The sequence below is a fragment of the Mesoplodon densirostris genome, chromosome 15, assembly GCF_025265405.1.
Source record: "Mesoplodon densirostris isolate mMesDen1 chromosome 15, mMesDen1 primary haplotype, whole genome shotgun sequence".
NCBI classification, from domain to species: domain Eukaryota; kingdom Metazoa; phylum Chordata; class Mammalia; order Artiodactyla; family Ziphiidae; genus Mesoplodon; species Mesoplodon densirostris.
Genome location: NC_082675.1, coordinates 76023128 through 76038464, shown reverse-complemented (window position 1 = coordinate 76038464; position 15337 = coordinate 76023128). Strand labels below are relative to the sequence as shown.

The window sequence follows — 15337 nt, the reverse complement described above, 5'->3', positions numbered from 1 at the left end:
ACGAACCCATGCCTCCTGCATCGGCAGGCGGACTCTAAACCACTGCGCCACCAGGGCAGCCCTCTATTTCTTTTTAAATAGCACTGACTGCTTTTTCCTATGTTAAATTTATTTCAAAAGTTGATGAAGATTTAATTGTTATTCAAGATAATTATAAACTTGGCTATAATTATCCTACTTAGAAGAACAATGCATTTAAAAATTTCCTCCTATGAGTTTTCATTGTCTATTCATGACAAAGTAAAGTTTTTTTCTAATTAATTCAAAGAAATACCTTCTGTGTAATTTCCAGAGACAGAAATTTTTAAAAGTTGGCATCAGGTTTGGCAATACTACAGAAAAATTAAAATATCTACCATATTATATAACTTTAAATTTGTCCAACTCTAGTCAAAGCCAAAGACATTTTTGCCCAAAGTCACTGTACCAAACTAATAGCATCAAAACTTTTGATTTCCATAATAGCTATTAATTAAGAAATGTATATTAGAGTAATGGGCTAAGTCCTTTTGATTTAAAATTGTTTTAACTATTTCTTTAAACTGATTTTCTAAATTGTTGGTTGAATATTAATAGAGGTTTAGACTTTTTTTAAACACTTGATACATTTGTAGCTCATTCCATGATAGTGTATTAAGTCTAATTAAAGATAATTTATGCAAATAAGACTATTCTTTCTTGATATTTATTCTTTATAAAAATTAGGGTTACAGAAATTTTTCTCTTGCCTGCAATGTCAATTAAGAAATTTTAAGGACTATTCATAGGTTACATCTTTTTAAATAGGTGAATCATGATCCAGACTCAAGGATGTGACTTACATCCACATGCATCCAGAGTTTGTGCATCTCACAAATATCTGCGATGTCGTGGAGTCGGTTGCAGGCCCCGAACACTGTGCTGCCAGCTGTGGCAGTGACATAAAAAGGAGTTTGGCCCTGGTGATGACAAAAGCTGCACCATTCTTACAATCTCATGAAGTCCACTCCTATGCTAATATTGTTACTTAACCATTACACTTCTGGACATCAGGAAGCTAGATAACGTTGACTAAGGGCATTAAATACTTAAAAATTTCAAATACTCAAAGGTACCTACAGTAATGGAAAAAGTAGCTTAACCATAAGATGAACTAATACCACTACCTCTGAGTCTCATTTATTGTTATTTCTCTCTGAATTTATTTTCAGAAAATCATACTACAACAATAGAGATGACCAAACCCCTTTATTAGTAAATATCCTGATAACTTTTCTTTTGATAGTTAACAGAAACAAAATTATCAGGAAATACTACAATGTTAATTATTTCACGTCAGTTTTAGAAGAAATTTCCTACATTTAGGGATTATTTTATTTCCTTTAGCAATTATCTTATCAATTGTTTTCCACTAACAAAAATAGGTGAAGAGGGCTTCCCTGGTGGTGCAGTGGTTGAGAGTCCACCTGCCGATGTAGGGGACACGGGTTCGTGCCCCGGTCCGGGAAGATCCCACATGCCGCGGAGCAGCTGGGCCCGTGAGCCACGGCCACTGAGCCTGCGCATCTGGAGCCTTTGCTCCACAAAGGGAGAGGCCACAACAGTGAGAGGCCCACATGCCGCAAAAAAAAAAAAAAAAAGGAAAAAAAATAGGTGAAGAAAATTAAGATGCATTTGTGTGTTAAATATGGAACTTCAGAACATACCTTCCTTTTAGCTTGTAATACATTTTTCTCTAACTCAGCTGGAATCATCTTTCCCCTTAAAAATGCAAATACACATTGATTTCTTATCAGTGAATAAACAAACCAATTCTACCAATTAGAAGAATACATAATATTCAAGATTAAAAAATTAGTTTTTATTGTCTCCCACAGGTATTTATAGGTGTAAAAACAGCTATTAAGTAAATGTTTAATTCTCTAAAACCAATGTTAAATATCATGTTATTTGAGTTAAAGAATGCTTAGTTTACTATTCAATCATCTTAAAATCAGCATTACTTACAAATCAGAAGATTCTGATTTTTCTAAGATACAGATGATTCTTTTCTTGCTTTCCTTTCTTTCTTTCTTTCTTTCTTTCATCTACCTAATTATTAACCTTTAATTATAAAGACTTCTTAGTATCAAGGTAGAAAAATCAAGTATCCAAATTGGGGGAGTGGGGGAAAAACATGGCACAAACTCAGGTGGCCTCACATTTCTTCACAGAGAATTTCTGGGAAAAAAAACCCAAAAGCCAGTATTTTCCTACTCCGTCCAGTTTTCAGACTAAAATCCTGTCTATTGATGATTCACAAGAAGCATTTCTCTTAAAGTCAGGAATAAGATAAGGATGCTCACTACCATCAATATTATAGTATTTTTTTCTGAGGAAATACCTATTAGCTAGCTAGATCATTATAATGATGATGATAGATAGATAGATAAAAAGAAGAGGAGGAAAAAAACCTAATTTGAGTAATATGGTTGTATGCCTGGAATTCCTAACATTGTTTATTGAAAAACTCTTGAAAATGATAAGAATGTTGAGCAAATGGGTGGTTACAACAGTCAATTAGGTTCCTATTTTTTAAAACTAATTGTTCTGAATAAACATAGAACATATCCTATTCATAGCAGTAAAAAAGATATAAAGTATCTGGGGGAGGGATTCTCAGAAAATGCTCAGGATTTATATAAAGAAAACCAAACGACTTGAGATAAGTATTGAATTATAAACTTATAAAACATATTTGCAAAATATTTTATATTCATATATTTTATATTTCAAAACTTTTCAATATATAAATATTTTTACAAGCCAATAAATAATAAACCACCAATAAAATATGGGCAAAGAACATGAACAGACAGATCATGGTAATACACAACTGGCTGGTCCATATATTGGATATACGTTGTCCCAAATAACTAAATGTCATCTTTGTCTATCAGAATTTTTAAGTATAGAAGTATTGATAATATTCAGGCTTCACAAGGTAGATAAGAGTATCAATTAACTGAAAAATGTTTGAAGGGCAAGTAAAAATCTTTATGAAATTATAAGTGCAGACATTCTTTGAACCAATAATTCAACTTCTAGAGATTCACATGAGAAATATTCAAACACAGACACTCAAATATATTTCTATAATTATATTCATTTAAGCATTGTTCTTAAATACTAAAATCTAGGTGAAAACCCTTTTAAATAAGATATGTGAAATTATGTTACATTTATAAAATGGAAAACTCTGAAGTAATTAAAAAAGAATAAGGAAGGTCTGTGTAAATTCATGGGCTAAGATTCCTAAGATATATTCTAAAGCCAAAAAAATTAAAAGAATAAGTTGCAGATTATAACACAGAATTTGATATGCATAAATGTATAAATACATTTGATATGCATCAAAATGATCTTCCAGAATATATGTATTTGTAATGTAGTTTATTTATGAAAAGTAGGATTCAAGACAAATGGAAATATATTTTCACTCTGTAGATTTCTAATGCAGTTGAATTTTTCATCTCTAAACATCATTATATTGCTAACTGGATCTACTTAAAACAAGGAACGGATATGTGACAGTCTCACTGATTTAGGACTATACTTAGTAAAGAAGTCTTAACAGTAGGATAGGATACCTTTGGTGCTTGTTTCATAATTACTTCTAGTTAAAATTATTGAAACTAATATGGGAGAGTATTCTTGCTAAAAATTGGGATAATAGAAAAATGGGATTTTAATCTTCATACCAAGCATGACAATAAAAAAATTTGAGAATGTATTAAGGAACATACCTTTCATCACATTTTACTTCAATTACATTATCAGTTCCCATACCAAGGATTGCTGCAGCTTTTTTTTACTGAATATTGACCCTTGGGCAAAAATGAAAACAAGAAAGGTATTAATTCTCCCACCTTAAATCATCACTTACACTAGTGCATCACTCACACTAGGGCTTATACGCATAGCTTTGCACAGGTTTGTGCATGGATATATATATATATACACACATGCAAGTAGAGTTCTGAAGGCATAGTTTCAGACCCTTATCATGACATTGTTGAGATGAAGAAGGTTGTAGTACCTCTTTCTAGGAGGCAGTGTCACAGAACACGACTCTTTAAATGCAGGAGTTTGAATATTCTCGTTCTCTGTATACACATGAATCGTGTCATTTATAAATTTAGTGACAATATCCACCAGGTAAATCCTTACATGTTATGGACAGGTTTAAGTCTTGAATTTCCAATTTTTTTTTAAAGAGTGAGGCCTGAAGAAATGAATCAATTCTTATTCTGCTTGCAGTTTTTAATTTTGACTTTGACATCAACTTTGATTTCTTGCCTTCTAGGTGACTACTATCTCCTTGTATCATTTGCATAATGTAAACAGTATCAGTAAGATGGAGGTGACAGCTCAAAGATAAATTTGGCCTGGGTTATTTTTAGCTACCCGGAAAAGACCAGATATATGAGAGAAACAAGTAGAGAAATTTAAAACCCTAACCATATTTTCATTTCAATGGAGAATGCATAGATGAAATAGGAAATTTTTTTTAATCTGCATTGTGGAATTTCAGCTTATTTGCTCATTATATTTAAAACGTATATGTGAAATGATGAAAATGACATTTGTAAACAAGCATCTTCAACTGTATTAAGTTTTATAGTAAATTACATTAAATATGCAGCAGTGGTCTCTAATTTGATAATATACATTTATATAATGCCAATTTGAGTTTGGCAAAGGAAAGACATTGCAAACGTGGGGACATTTTAAAGAAAACGCTGTGTTTCCAAGTACTTTTAGATAGAATTCTCAAGCTGGGACTACAATTACACTTTAAGATTATAAATGTTACCATGGTAGAAAAAAGTGATCGGATTTATTAGAGGGATGAATTGATTTTTAAAAAATATGTATTGTTACTAGGCACAGGGTTGGAACATTAAAACTAAAGGAGACCTCAATGGGTATATTGTCAGTATCAGAAACATTTGGCTGAGGACCTATAAAAATAAAGCTTTCTTGTCAACCGACTCTTACAGTCCTAACTGGAGAAAGAAAACCTTAAACACATTCTCATTCTTTTCATTCAACTTTAAAGTGAACCATTATATCTTTGAATTTTCTGTCTTGCTTTTTTTTTGGGTAAAGGTAGCAAAATGTTTTATATTTATAATCACATTTTTTCTGTTAGTTTCTCCTATGTTGAAATAAAATTTTAATACTAACTTATCTGTATTGCTAATCTATAGAGTCTATACCAACTGGAAAGTTGTTTTTCCCCTTTCCAATATTAATCCATAGATCCAGACAGAGATTACTGAATATATTTAATGGAAAAATGAAGCTAATATTCTCAGTCTTTCAATTACTTTATCAGTGTATCTTAGAAGACTCTTAAAAGTTGGAAAAATCTAAACTTTATACTTACTTGTTCAGAAACAAATAATACAATGCATGGAAGTGCTGTCATGCCTTTTGTTGTTATCTCTGGATATTGCTTAGAACGAGCTACTAATATACCATAGAGGTTTGATATACTCCCACCTATGGAAGAGAAATCGTGACTGTTAATCTAGTTTCAAAAATCAGAAATGTTGATTGAAATCATGACAATTTGAGTTTTCTGAAACTAAAATTGTGCCAAGTTACTGATGTCATTTTTAAAACAGCCTTCCTTGAAAGTGTTAAGAGAAAGCTCAAACAACACAATTCACAACTTTAAGCTTTCTAAAAACTTTCTTTATAATTATAACCAACACAACGGCTTATGAACATTTATCTCTCAAAAACAGTCATATTAGTTGAAATATATTTTGAGTGTCTCCTGATATTTCCTTTCGCTCATAAACATTTTTCTTACCAGGTGAAAATATTCCATCTGCTTCTGTTTCTCTCCAGCCAATAATTTCACACATTTTCTTAAGAAGAATTGTTTCCATGACAGTAAATACTGGAGCTATTTCATAGGTAAACCTATAATATAGAAATTCTACTGTGAATTATATTACATGGAAGAGGATAAATAAAATCATGTGCTAGATAAGATTCTACACATTTCTGTATGCTATAATAGACTGTGCAAGAAATGGTTAAATTTTATATGTTCTGAATGGTCCCTTCCAGATCTAGAGTGCGTTAGTTCTACAAAGGAAATATCAAGGTTTCCATGGTTTTGTGAGGTAGCTGGGAATTTCATTTTCCACCAAAAAGAATTTGAAAGTAGCTCCATCCCCTCAGCACACACACAACACTGTTTGGGACAGAAAATGCCCAGTTATCAAGAAAATATTTACACATTTCCTAGGGGACAAGTTAGAAAGACAGATATCTAGAGCTACAGACAATATTTTGAAGAACCTGAAAGAGCCTTTTCTAAAAACTGATTGATAAACGTTTTTCACCTAAAGACTGTACTGTGAGCAAACACCCCCCCAAAAAAAAGGCTAAATATGATTATGTTTTCAATAACAGCTTGAAGCAAGCAGATGTTACAGGAACCACATGGGCCCCATGGAAAAGAATTCAGAGAGCACTGTTATGGGGACTCTGCTCTGAGTCTCCCTGTGAAATTAGCTCCAGAGAAAGAAGCTGGGATTTAAAAGAAGGCTCTAAGCTTTTCTCTATATGTATCCTATGCAATAAACAGTGATGTATGTGCAATGAGCTCTGAAATTAAAAAGTGGGTCCAATTATTCTCAAGAAATCCTTTTATTTGTCCTCAAAAAATTGTAAAGACCTCTCTAAGTGTAATTATATATGATGCCGGTATCAGGCACCACGTATGTGCCACTTCAGATGTCCTCAGCTTTCTCTGTCTCTAAGGCCTTTGGATGTTATTCAGGCCCAGCCACCACTGTGACCACTTTCACTCAGACTCACCCACAACCCAATGGAGAGTCGCCTCCCACCCACACCTGCAGTCTCTGACCTTCAGCCCCAGGGTCTTCCTTTTGCCCTTAGTATCACAAGTCATGGAATCAGCTGGTAATCCCAAGAATCCCCAGTTATTATGTGTGGGGAACTTAACATCCCATCGTGCAGTCCTTTGGCTGTAAGAGACCTGGTTGAGAATAAATTTGTTCCCCTTGCTCCCTCCGGAGGGACTTATCTTAGAAGCAGTCACTTACAGGGGGGCATACATCCCAGGAGATCATGCACTCACTTCTGCTTATACTAAGTGGTAGCCAGGTCTAAAATGCCCCTCATGTTACCCTCTGCCCTGTCCTGGCTCCCTTCATTCCTCCCAGTCCTGCTCCTCTGAAGGGCAAGCCCTAATAAAGTGTTAATCTATAAACTCTGGCCCCGGGCTCTGCACAAAAACACAGATTAAGAAAATCCATTACCTATTAGAATTAGGCTTCTAGTTCCAAGAAGAACAAAGTTTACATAGCAAGCCTACCGATGTCCATTTCAATGAGGCTCATTTCTGCCAGTGTTCTGTCAATTTCAGCTTCTACACACATTACATTTTTGATCCTATTTCAATTCCATGGAGTAGACATTATTATTTTCAGACAACAGAGACCCATTAAATGGTAGAATTAGGACTTAAATTTGGTTCTCGTTAATTCCATCTCACATGCTTTTCCATGATCTCAGATTATGGTAGGAGATATCCATTCATTAAAATGAGAAAAATTCAAAGGTAAAGAACCCTCTCTTAAATCCTTTATCTTTGCATCTTCCATGTATTCTTTCCACTATTTCTCTGTTTAAACCAAGAATCTATGTTTTCTTCACACAGAAAATGATTAAGTTTCATAACAATGGGATTCCAAATAATGAAGCAAGATTTATAAAATGATTTTTGTGTAATAATTTATATAACATATAAAATGCATCACATAGTCTCAAAAGATATAGGTTTTTTAAAGTATTACTCTACGCATGTTTAAATAAAGGGCCATAATCAAGCAATAAAAATTAAAACTAGCAGTAAACTGTGCAGGTTATTTTTACATGCATTTCACATCTATAAATCCCTGTGCATCATTAAAATCCCAATGACAACTGAACAGTTAAAATAAACCACAGTTTTCCCACATAGCAAAGCAGTCACTTCTCATAAATGTTTAGTTCTTGGTTTTAAAGTTTAAATTTCTACCACCAATCTCTTTTGATTGCTAGTTAAATTATATTAACATCTGACACAGACTGGTCCTTTCAATTTCATATCTAATCATTTCCCTATCCCTTTAACCTTGAAATATATTGCCCTAAAATTAATTTTACTTCAAAACGTTGCAGCAGTATATCTAATTTTCGTATAACTGTAAGTTTTGCTGTGGTAAAGTTCAAAATTTTTAAGGAATCACATTGGAGTTCTATTTAACTTTCCCTTGATAGTTTACTTTCTTAACCTTCGAGCAGATTGAAGTTCTAATTTATATTCAGGAAACTTTTCACATGCTTGTCTGTGTCTTTTTTCAACTATGTGCTCTGGGCTGTTTTGGATAGTGTTGAAATGATTCTAATCCTGGAGCTGGGCTCCCAATCTGCACACTAATAACTTAGACTAAAAAACTGAACTTTACTACTTACCAGGAAATTCAGATCCTGAGATTTTCTAGAGAGAGACTGTCCAGAGGACCAGTCAAAATGTCACCCAGGGAACAGGAACCATCTTCTTTGCATTTCTCTCAGGGTATTAACTATTTGTTTCTGATACAGCAAACAACCTATCCAGCAAAAGGTAACTTCCACAACTGACATCTTCACTCTTGCTTATGTGTCTAATAGCCTCACATTCCTTAGACCCAGAAGGATACTGACATGTTGGTATTTGCAGTGGCTGTCAACCATTCCCCTGTAAGTCCAATCACATCTAGCCCACTGGAGAGCTGGTTAAAATAGCGTGGATGTCCTAGAAAAAAAAGACAAAATTGCAAATGGGTCAAAGTAAAAACACAAGGCTAAAAAGTAGTTAAATTTTATAGCAGTTTCTCAGTGAACAGGTATTATGGATCAAGCACACTTTACTTATTTCATTCAGTAAATATTCCTGAGCAATTATCATATGCAGGGACAATGCTGGGTATTGGGATCCAGTGGGCATACAAGGTGGACATAGCCGCTACCATGGGGATCTCACTGGTGGAAGAAAAAGACAATAATCCAGTAATGACACAAATGTGTTTAATTACAGTAAAAATCACTACAAAGGAAAGGATCAGGATGTTATAAGACCATTCCTAGGGCATCCATGGCAGTCAGGGGAGCAGAAGAAGCAATCTCCAGAGAAGACTTCTGGAGGAGGTGATCTTTCAGGGACAATCTGGTTGGTTTCCAAACAGTGGAGGAGGATTACTATGAGCACAAGGAACAGCTATGAGAAGGCACTGAATTGAGAAAGGGCTTGAATGCCAATGCCAGAGTGAGGAGCCCACCTAAAGCAGACCAAGGATGCGGTGTGTAAAGCTACCTCAGTGAATGGGGGATCAACCACCTAAAAGATAAAACAATCTTCCCTCCAAAGTTCCTTATCCATTTTTTGATTAAAACATCAAGTCCCTAGAGATTATCATACTAAGCAAAGTAACTCAGAGAAAGAAAGGCAAATACCATATGCTATCACCTATATGTGGAATCTAAAATACGACACGAACTTATCTATGAAACAGAAACAGGCTCACAGACATGAAGAACAGACTTGGGGTTGCCAAGGGGGAGGGGGGTGGGGGGAGGGATGGAGTGGGAGTTTGGGATTAGCAGATGCAAACTATTATATATAGAATGGATAAACAAGGTCCTACTGTATGGCACCGAAAACTATATCCAATATCCTGTAATAAACCATAATGGAAAATAATTTTCAAAAGGAACCAAAAAAAGATAAATAATTTCAACTAGGTCCTGAAGAACCTAGGGGCAGGACAGGAATAAAGACGCAGACGTAGAGAATGGACTTGAGGACACGGGGAGGGGGAGGGGTAAGCTGGGACAAAGTGAGAGAGTGGCATGGACATATATACACTACCAAACGTAAAATAGCTAGCTAGTGGGGAGCAGCCGCATAGCACAGGGAGATCAGCTCGGTGCTTTGTTTCCACCTAGAGGGGTGGGATAGGGAGTGTGGGAGGGAGGGAGACGCAAGAGGGAGGGGATATGGGGATATATGTGTATGTATAGTTATTCACTTTGTTGTACAGCAGAAACTAACACACCATTGTAAAGCAATTATACTCCAATAAAGATGTGAAAAAAATAAAAATAAAAATACACCAAAAAAAAGATAATTTCAACTATGAAAAAAACTAGGTCCCTCTTATAATGATTTTTTGAAATTTTATATTAAGAAAGGATCACCAAACATTACTTGTCAAACTGAACAATTTATGTTCAACTCAGTTTAAATTAGTCTTCCCCTCCTTAGCTCCAAAATGGATTGTTCTTTGCACTAGTTTTACACTATGTCTTAAAGATGATGTGCATGATAGCTCTTTTTGAATCTCTATTTTGCCTCTAGAGCCTGTTCAAATATCGTTTGCTCCTAGAAGTATCATTGGTTTAAGAGATTAAGAATCAAGTTACAATTATATTAATTTATTCAGAAAACACTTTCTAAAATGTAGGCTGTATATATAAATTATACATATATCTAATTTTAGCACTCTATGTTTTATTCATGTATAGAGATAATAAATTAAGCATCAATAATGAATATTATCAAATAAAACAAAAAAATGAAAAAGGTAAATAAAAATTTTATGTTATTTGCCATTGAGATATAACTCTCCAAATCAAAATCATTTTGTTTACTTTTCTCTGTTAACTAATAAGCAATTCATATATGACAATACCAATTTAAAATAACATTTGAAATTTTTATTTACACATGATCTCTGGTGGACAGGTGTAAACTGGAGAGAAGCATTAGTTCCACTGAAGTTATGTAAGGCTCTTTAGTTTCATATCAGTTTAGTGTAGAGGATTAGTAATTTAGTAATTAAGACCTATCATGTTTAACTATAAATAACAATGCCTACTATATAAGATCCTGAAGTTCCTTGCATACATATTAGCATTTAACTATAAATTCTACTACATACTAAGAGTCCTAAGTGCTGTACACACATTTTAATCCTTATAAAGACATTTTTCCCAGTATGCAGATAAACAGATTTAAAGAAGTTAAGAAATAATAATAATTAACACTTGTTGAGCACATACTATGGCCCAGGAACTGTTCTAAGTATCTCACATGTATTATTCTATTCAATCCTTATAACGTAGGCTTATGATGTAGATAACTATTATTATTAACAAAGATAGCTTTATATATGGTGGAACTAGAATTTATAGACAGGTATTTGAATCGAAATGCCATTAAGTTAGCTATCCTCTTTAAAAATTAATATTTGAAAATAGTAAGTCTTGAGGTCTTCTTCAATAAAAGTATTTAACCAGATATCCAATCAAGCAAGTAATTCGTTGTTAAGCATTATTTTATGTTCTGGGCAATGTATGGGAAAAAAGAAAGTACAAACTATAATGTATAAAATCAACTTGTTTACCTATAGCTATATAGAAAAAGTACAAAGTAATCAGAAAATGATGTATGGCTAAATTTTGTAGTTTGGATTTTATAAGCTTAGTAGTATTGTTTCCAGTTCTAATGAATTTTTCTGAAAGTAAAATAAGCTATTTCCCTATATAATCCAGACTACATTTGTTAAAGATGTAGCAAGATTAATTTGGTTTAATTTTTAAGCATTGCTACAACAATTATCAATTGATATAACATAAGCATTTTAAATGTTTATGTATGACAGATAAAAGTGTTCTATAATAGCTTTTTCCATAAATAAAAACCTGATACATGAAAAAAACTGTGCATAAGAAAAGACAGCAGAAATTACAGAAATGTGAGATGATTTGCAAAGAATGCAGTGTACTTAAAAACAAATTTCCATATTACATGTTGACCCAGTAGACATATATTAGGTTAATACTTTGTACAATTTTTTTTCTAGAGGAAAATTGTTTTTTTCGAGTTTCACTGCTATAGAAAATAAGAAATAATTGATAATAAGTAAATTTTAAAGTACTAAGGCTTTAAAAGCATTACTTCTTTTAAGTAATTAGTGAAAACAAAAATCACAAGGAAAAGGGAAAGTAAAAAGCTTCTGTACATGAAACAGTATTACAGAACGTTTATAAGGAAATTATGTAGAAACCAAAAAATTTGATATTATTGGCATAAGAATTATATTCCATTAATAGCTCAACTACACATTGGATCTACAACCTAAAACTAAATTAAATTAATCTTAATAACAAAGTGCTTGTTTTAAATGCATAAGTAAGATAATGATTGCTAATATGCTTCTGTCAAAATATGTTAATAATTAATAATCATAGAAAATCAGCAAGACTCGTTTAACAGTCTGCACTTTTTTTTTTTTTTTTTTTTTTTTTTTTGCGGTATGCGGGCCTCTCACTGTTGTGGCCTCCCCCGCTGCGGAGCACAGGCTCCGGACGCGCAGGCTCCGGACGCACAGGCTCAGCGGCCATGGCTCACGGGCCCAGCCGCTCCGCGGCATATGGGATCCTCCCAGACCGGGGCACGAACCCGCATCCTCTGCATCGGCAGGCGGACTCTCAACCACTTGCGCCACCAGGGAGGCCCAACAGTCTGCACTTTTAATTGTCATTTCTTGTCACAAAATTTCAACTTACTTGCCAGGCTATATCCACACTCCTTGAAATCCACGTACAGTGAAAATCTAATATCTACTTGAAAAGAATACCTGGAGCCAGAGTGTGCTTTTATATGATAAAAAGAACTTGACCATTAAAGATGTGTAACTGCTGTAATTTATAACTCTTTCAAGGTCCAGTTTTTGAGGGCACAGAAATTTGGAGCAATTCCATTATTTGTAAAATAGGCAGGGATACAATACTTGTATTTGTTTAGAGAATTAACTGAGACAATTGTAATGTATTTGTGTTTAAATATCACTTGCTTTTCAAAAGTACGATTTAAAAAAAATGACTGAATTTCAACTTCCCTTTAACAGTTACAGCTTTTATCTACAGATCTACAAAGTGAAACGTTAGGTACATTAATATTCTAGAGTAAAAATGAAAACAATGCATGGGCATGTTAATAGTACAATTCACATGCTTTTAACACAGGAATTACTTTTTGCTTTTGTATTGAAAACTCTAAAATTTAAAATAATCCAAAAATACATAATGATCATTATTTCTGAGCCCCATTTCCAGGTGCACATTTTCTCAAGAATTTTATCAACTGTCAACTTGTCCCCTCGGATTTACAACGACTGAATAATGCACCAGTCAATATGTTATTTTTTTAATTAAGCATCTTTTGAGCATGTTAATGAAAGAACGTGAAAAGTTCAGTTATTTACAAAAGCAAAGCACCAAGGAGTTCACTAGAGCCTCTAGCAAACAAACAAAAAATATATTGGATGATTTGAAAACCATTTTCTCCTTTTCTTTCTTCCTCCCTTCACTGCTTTCCAGTGGAGTTGATTGATGATTGTGAAGTGACATAGAAGTGGGAAAAATAGAAAAAAAAAAATCTAGAAGTCCACAGCTGCTTTTCCATATCCTTCAATGATCTGCAGACCTTTCTTGTTCTAATAGTATCACTACATCCACTAGGGAAGATTGTCTCATTATCTTCATTCAGAAAAGACCGACTCTTCTCATGACTCCTGGGCACCTGCTCATTTCTGTTAATAAACCCACCTCCATTCTTGCACTGCTTGCACTGTGAGAACCCCCTCCCACAAAGTTCCCTACCTTCCCCTTCCTCATTCTCATCCTTACCCATTCCTTCCTCACATGCTGTAACCACTAGCACTCTATGTTCAAAGGACTCAAACAATCACAATTCTGAGAAAATGGGTCTCCAGCCGTAAAGTACTCTCTATCATTCTATTCCTTTCCCTTCATGTCCTGATATTAGACAGTTAGACATTTATTTATAAACACACTGAGCATGAAGCTGACTGTCCTCAGCCCAAAGGGAAATTAATGTTGCTGTTTTTTCAATTTTGCCTAGTTTTATACATTTGTAAAACACATATAAATTGAAATTGAAACTCAATAATTTTTCTCTAAGAGCATGTGAAAGCTTTCTTTTATTACACTACATCAGATAGGACTTCAAGGGGAAAAGAGGATACTCTTTTCTTAGGATTCACAGTAACACTAATATTAAAACCTATAGCTTTCTTTCATTGGACGCTTACTGTATTTCATACAGTGTTAAATATTTTTCATATGTTGACTCCTCATAGAAGTTCTATGAAATAGGTATTATTATTATTGTGTTCTGTTTCACAGCTCCCTTTACTTCAGTTCCACCATCAATAAAGTGGGCACTGTATATAATAATACCTACTCACGGGCTTGTGGTATCAAAAGAGATGATGCTTCTGAAGTGCTTATAGCAATCCGTTAATTCTTTATATAATTCTTTTCTCTGACAATCTTGACAGACAGAACAAAAAGCAAACCAAAAATAATTTTGATAGTGCCTTGACCAAAAACTTTTAATGACTCCCCATCCACTATATTAAGTTCTTAAGTTGACCCTTTTCTTGCCTTACCTCCTACACCTCATCTCCAGCAACCTCCTGCATCTCAAAAATAGTTCACATACTCTCGTCTGTAAACTTTACTATTTTTTACTTCCCTGCATTCTATTTCATGCAATTTCATCTGTTTTAAATGCCTTCTCTCCTCCTTTCTTCTAATTCAAAATTCACATGTAACACATATTTACTGACTACTTATGTGCCAAGCACTCTTCTAAGATAGATTCATATTAATTCATTTAATTCTCCTTGCAACTTTATAACACTGCTATTTACTTTCTTCATTTTACAGATGAAGAACCTAAAGCACAGAGAAGTCAAGTTATTTGCCAAAGATCTCACAGCTAATAAGTGGCAGATCCAAGATTCAGTCCTAAAGCACAGAGAAGTCAAGTTATTTGCCAAAGATCACACAGCTAATAAGTGGCAGATCCAAGATTCAGTCTAAGTCATTCTGGTTGTAGAGTCCACTTTCTTAACCCCTACCCTGTCTTCTATCTTAGGAGGACCAAGTCATATCTTAGTAGCTCCACAAATATTTCTGTAGTAGCTCCACAGATACTTCTGTATTTCCACCACTAAGCTGAAGTGATCTTTATTTTCCTTTGAATTATTACACCAACTTTTCAATTTTTGTAAAGTTTATTTGGCAGGTTTTTTTTGGTTTTTTTTGCAGTACACGGGCCTCTCACCATTGTGGCCTCTTCCATTGCGGAGCATAGGCTCCGGACGCGCAGGCTCAGCGGCCATGGCTCACAGGCCCAGCCGCTCCGCAGCACGTG

At 34.2% G+C, this 15337-nt stretch overlaps 1 protein-coding gene across 1 annotated transcript in view; it reads right to left on the bottom strand.

Moving 5' to 3' along the window:
• Positions 1-15337, bottom strand: part of LOC132502515 (glutamate decarboxylase 1-like) — a 54535-nt gene that overhangs the window by 17664 nt on the left and 21534 nt on the right. Inside the window, 8 exon segments of the mRNA XM_060118375.1 lie at positions 822-938; positions 1686-1740; positions 3765-3845; positions 5010-5014; positions 5411-5526; positions 5843-5955; positions 8755-8845; positions 12661-12731. Of these exon segments, the coding sequence (XP_059974358.1) occupies positions 822-938; positions 1686-1740; positions 3765-3845; positions 5010-5014; positions 5411-5526; positions 5843-5955; positions 8755-8845; positions 12661-12731 (649 nt within the window).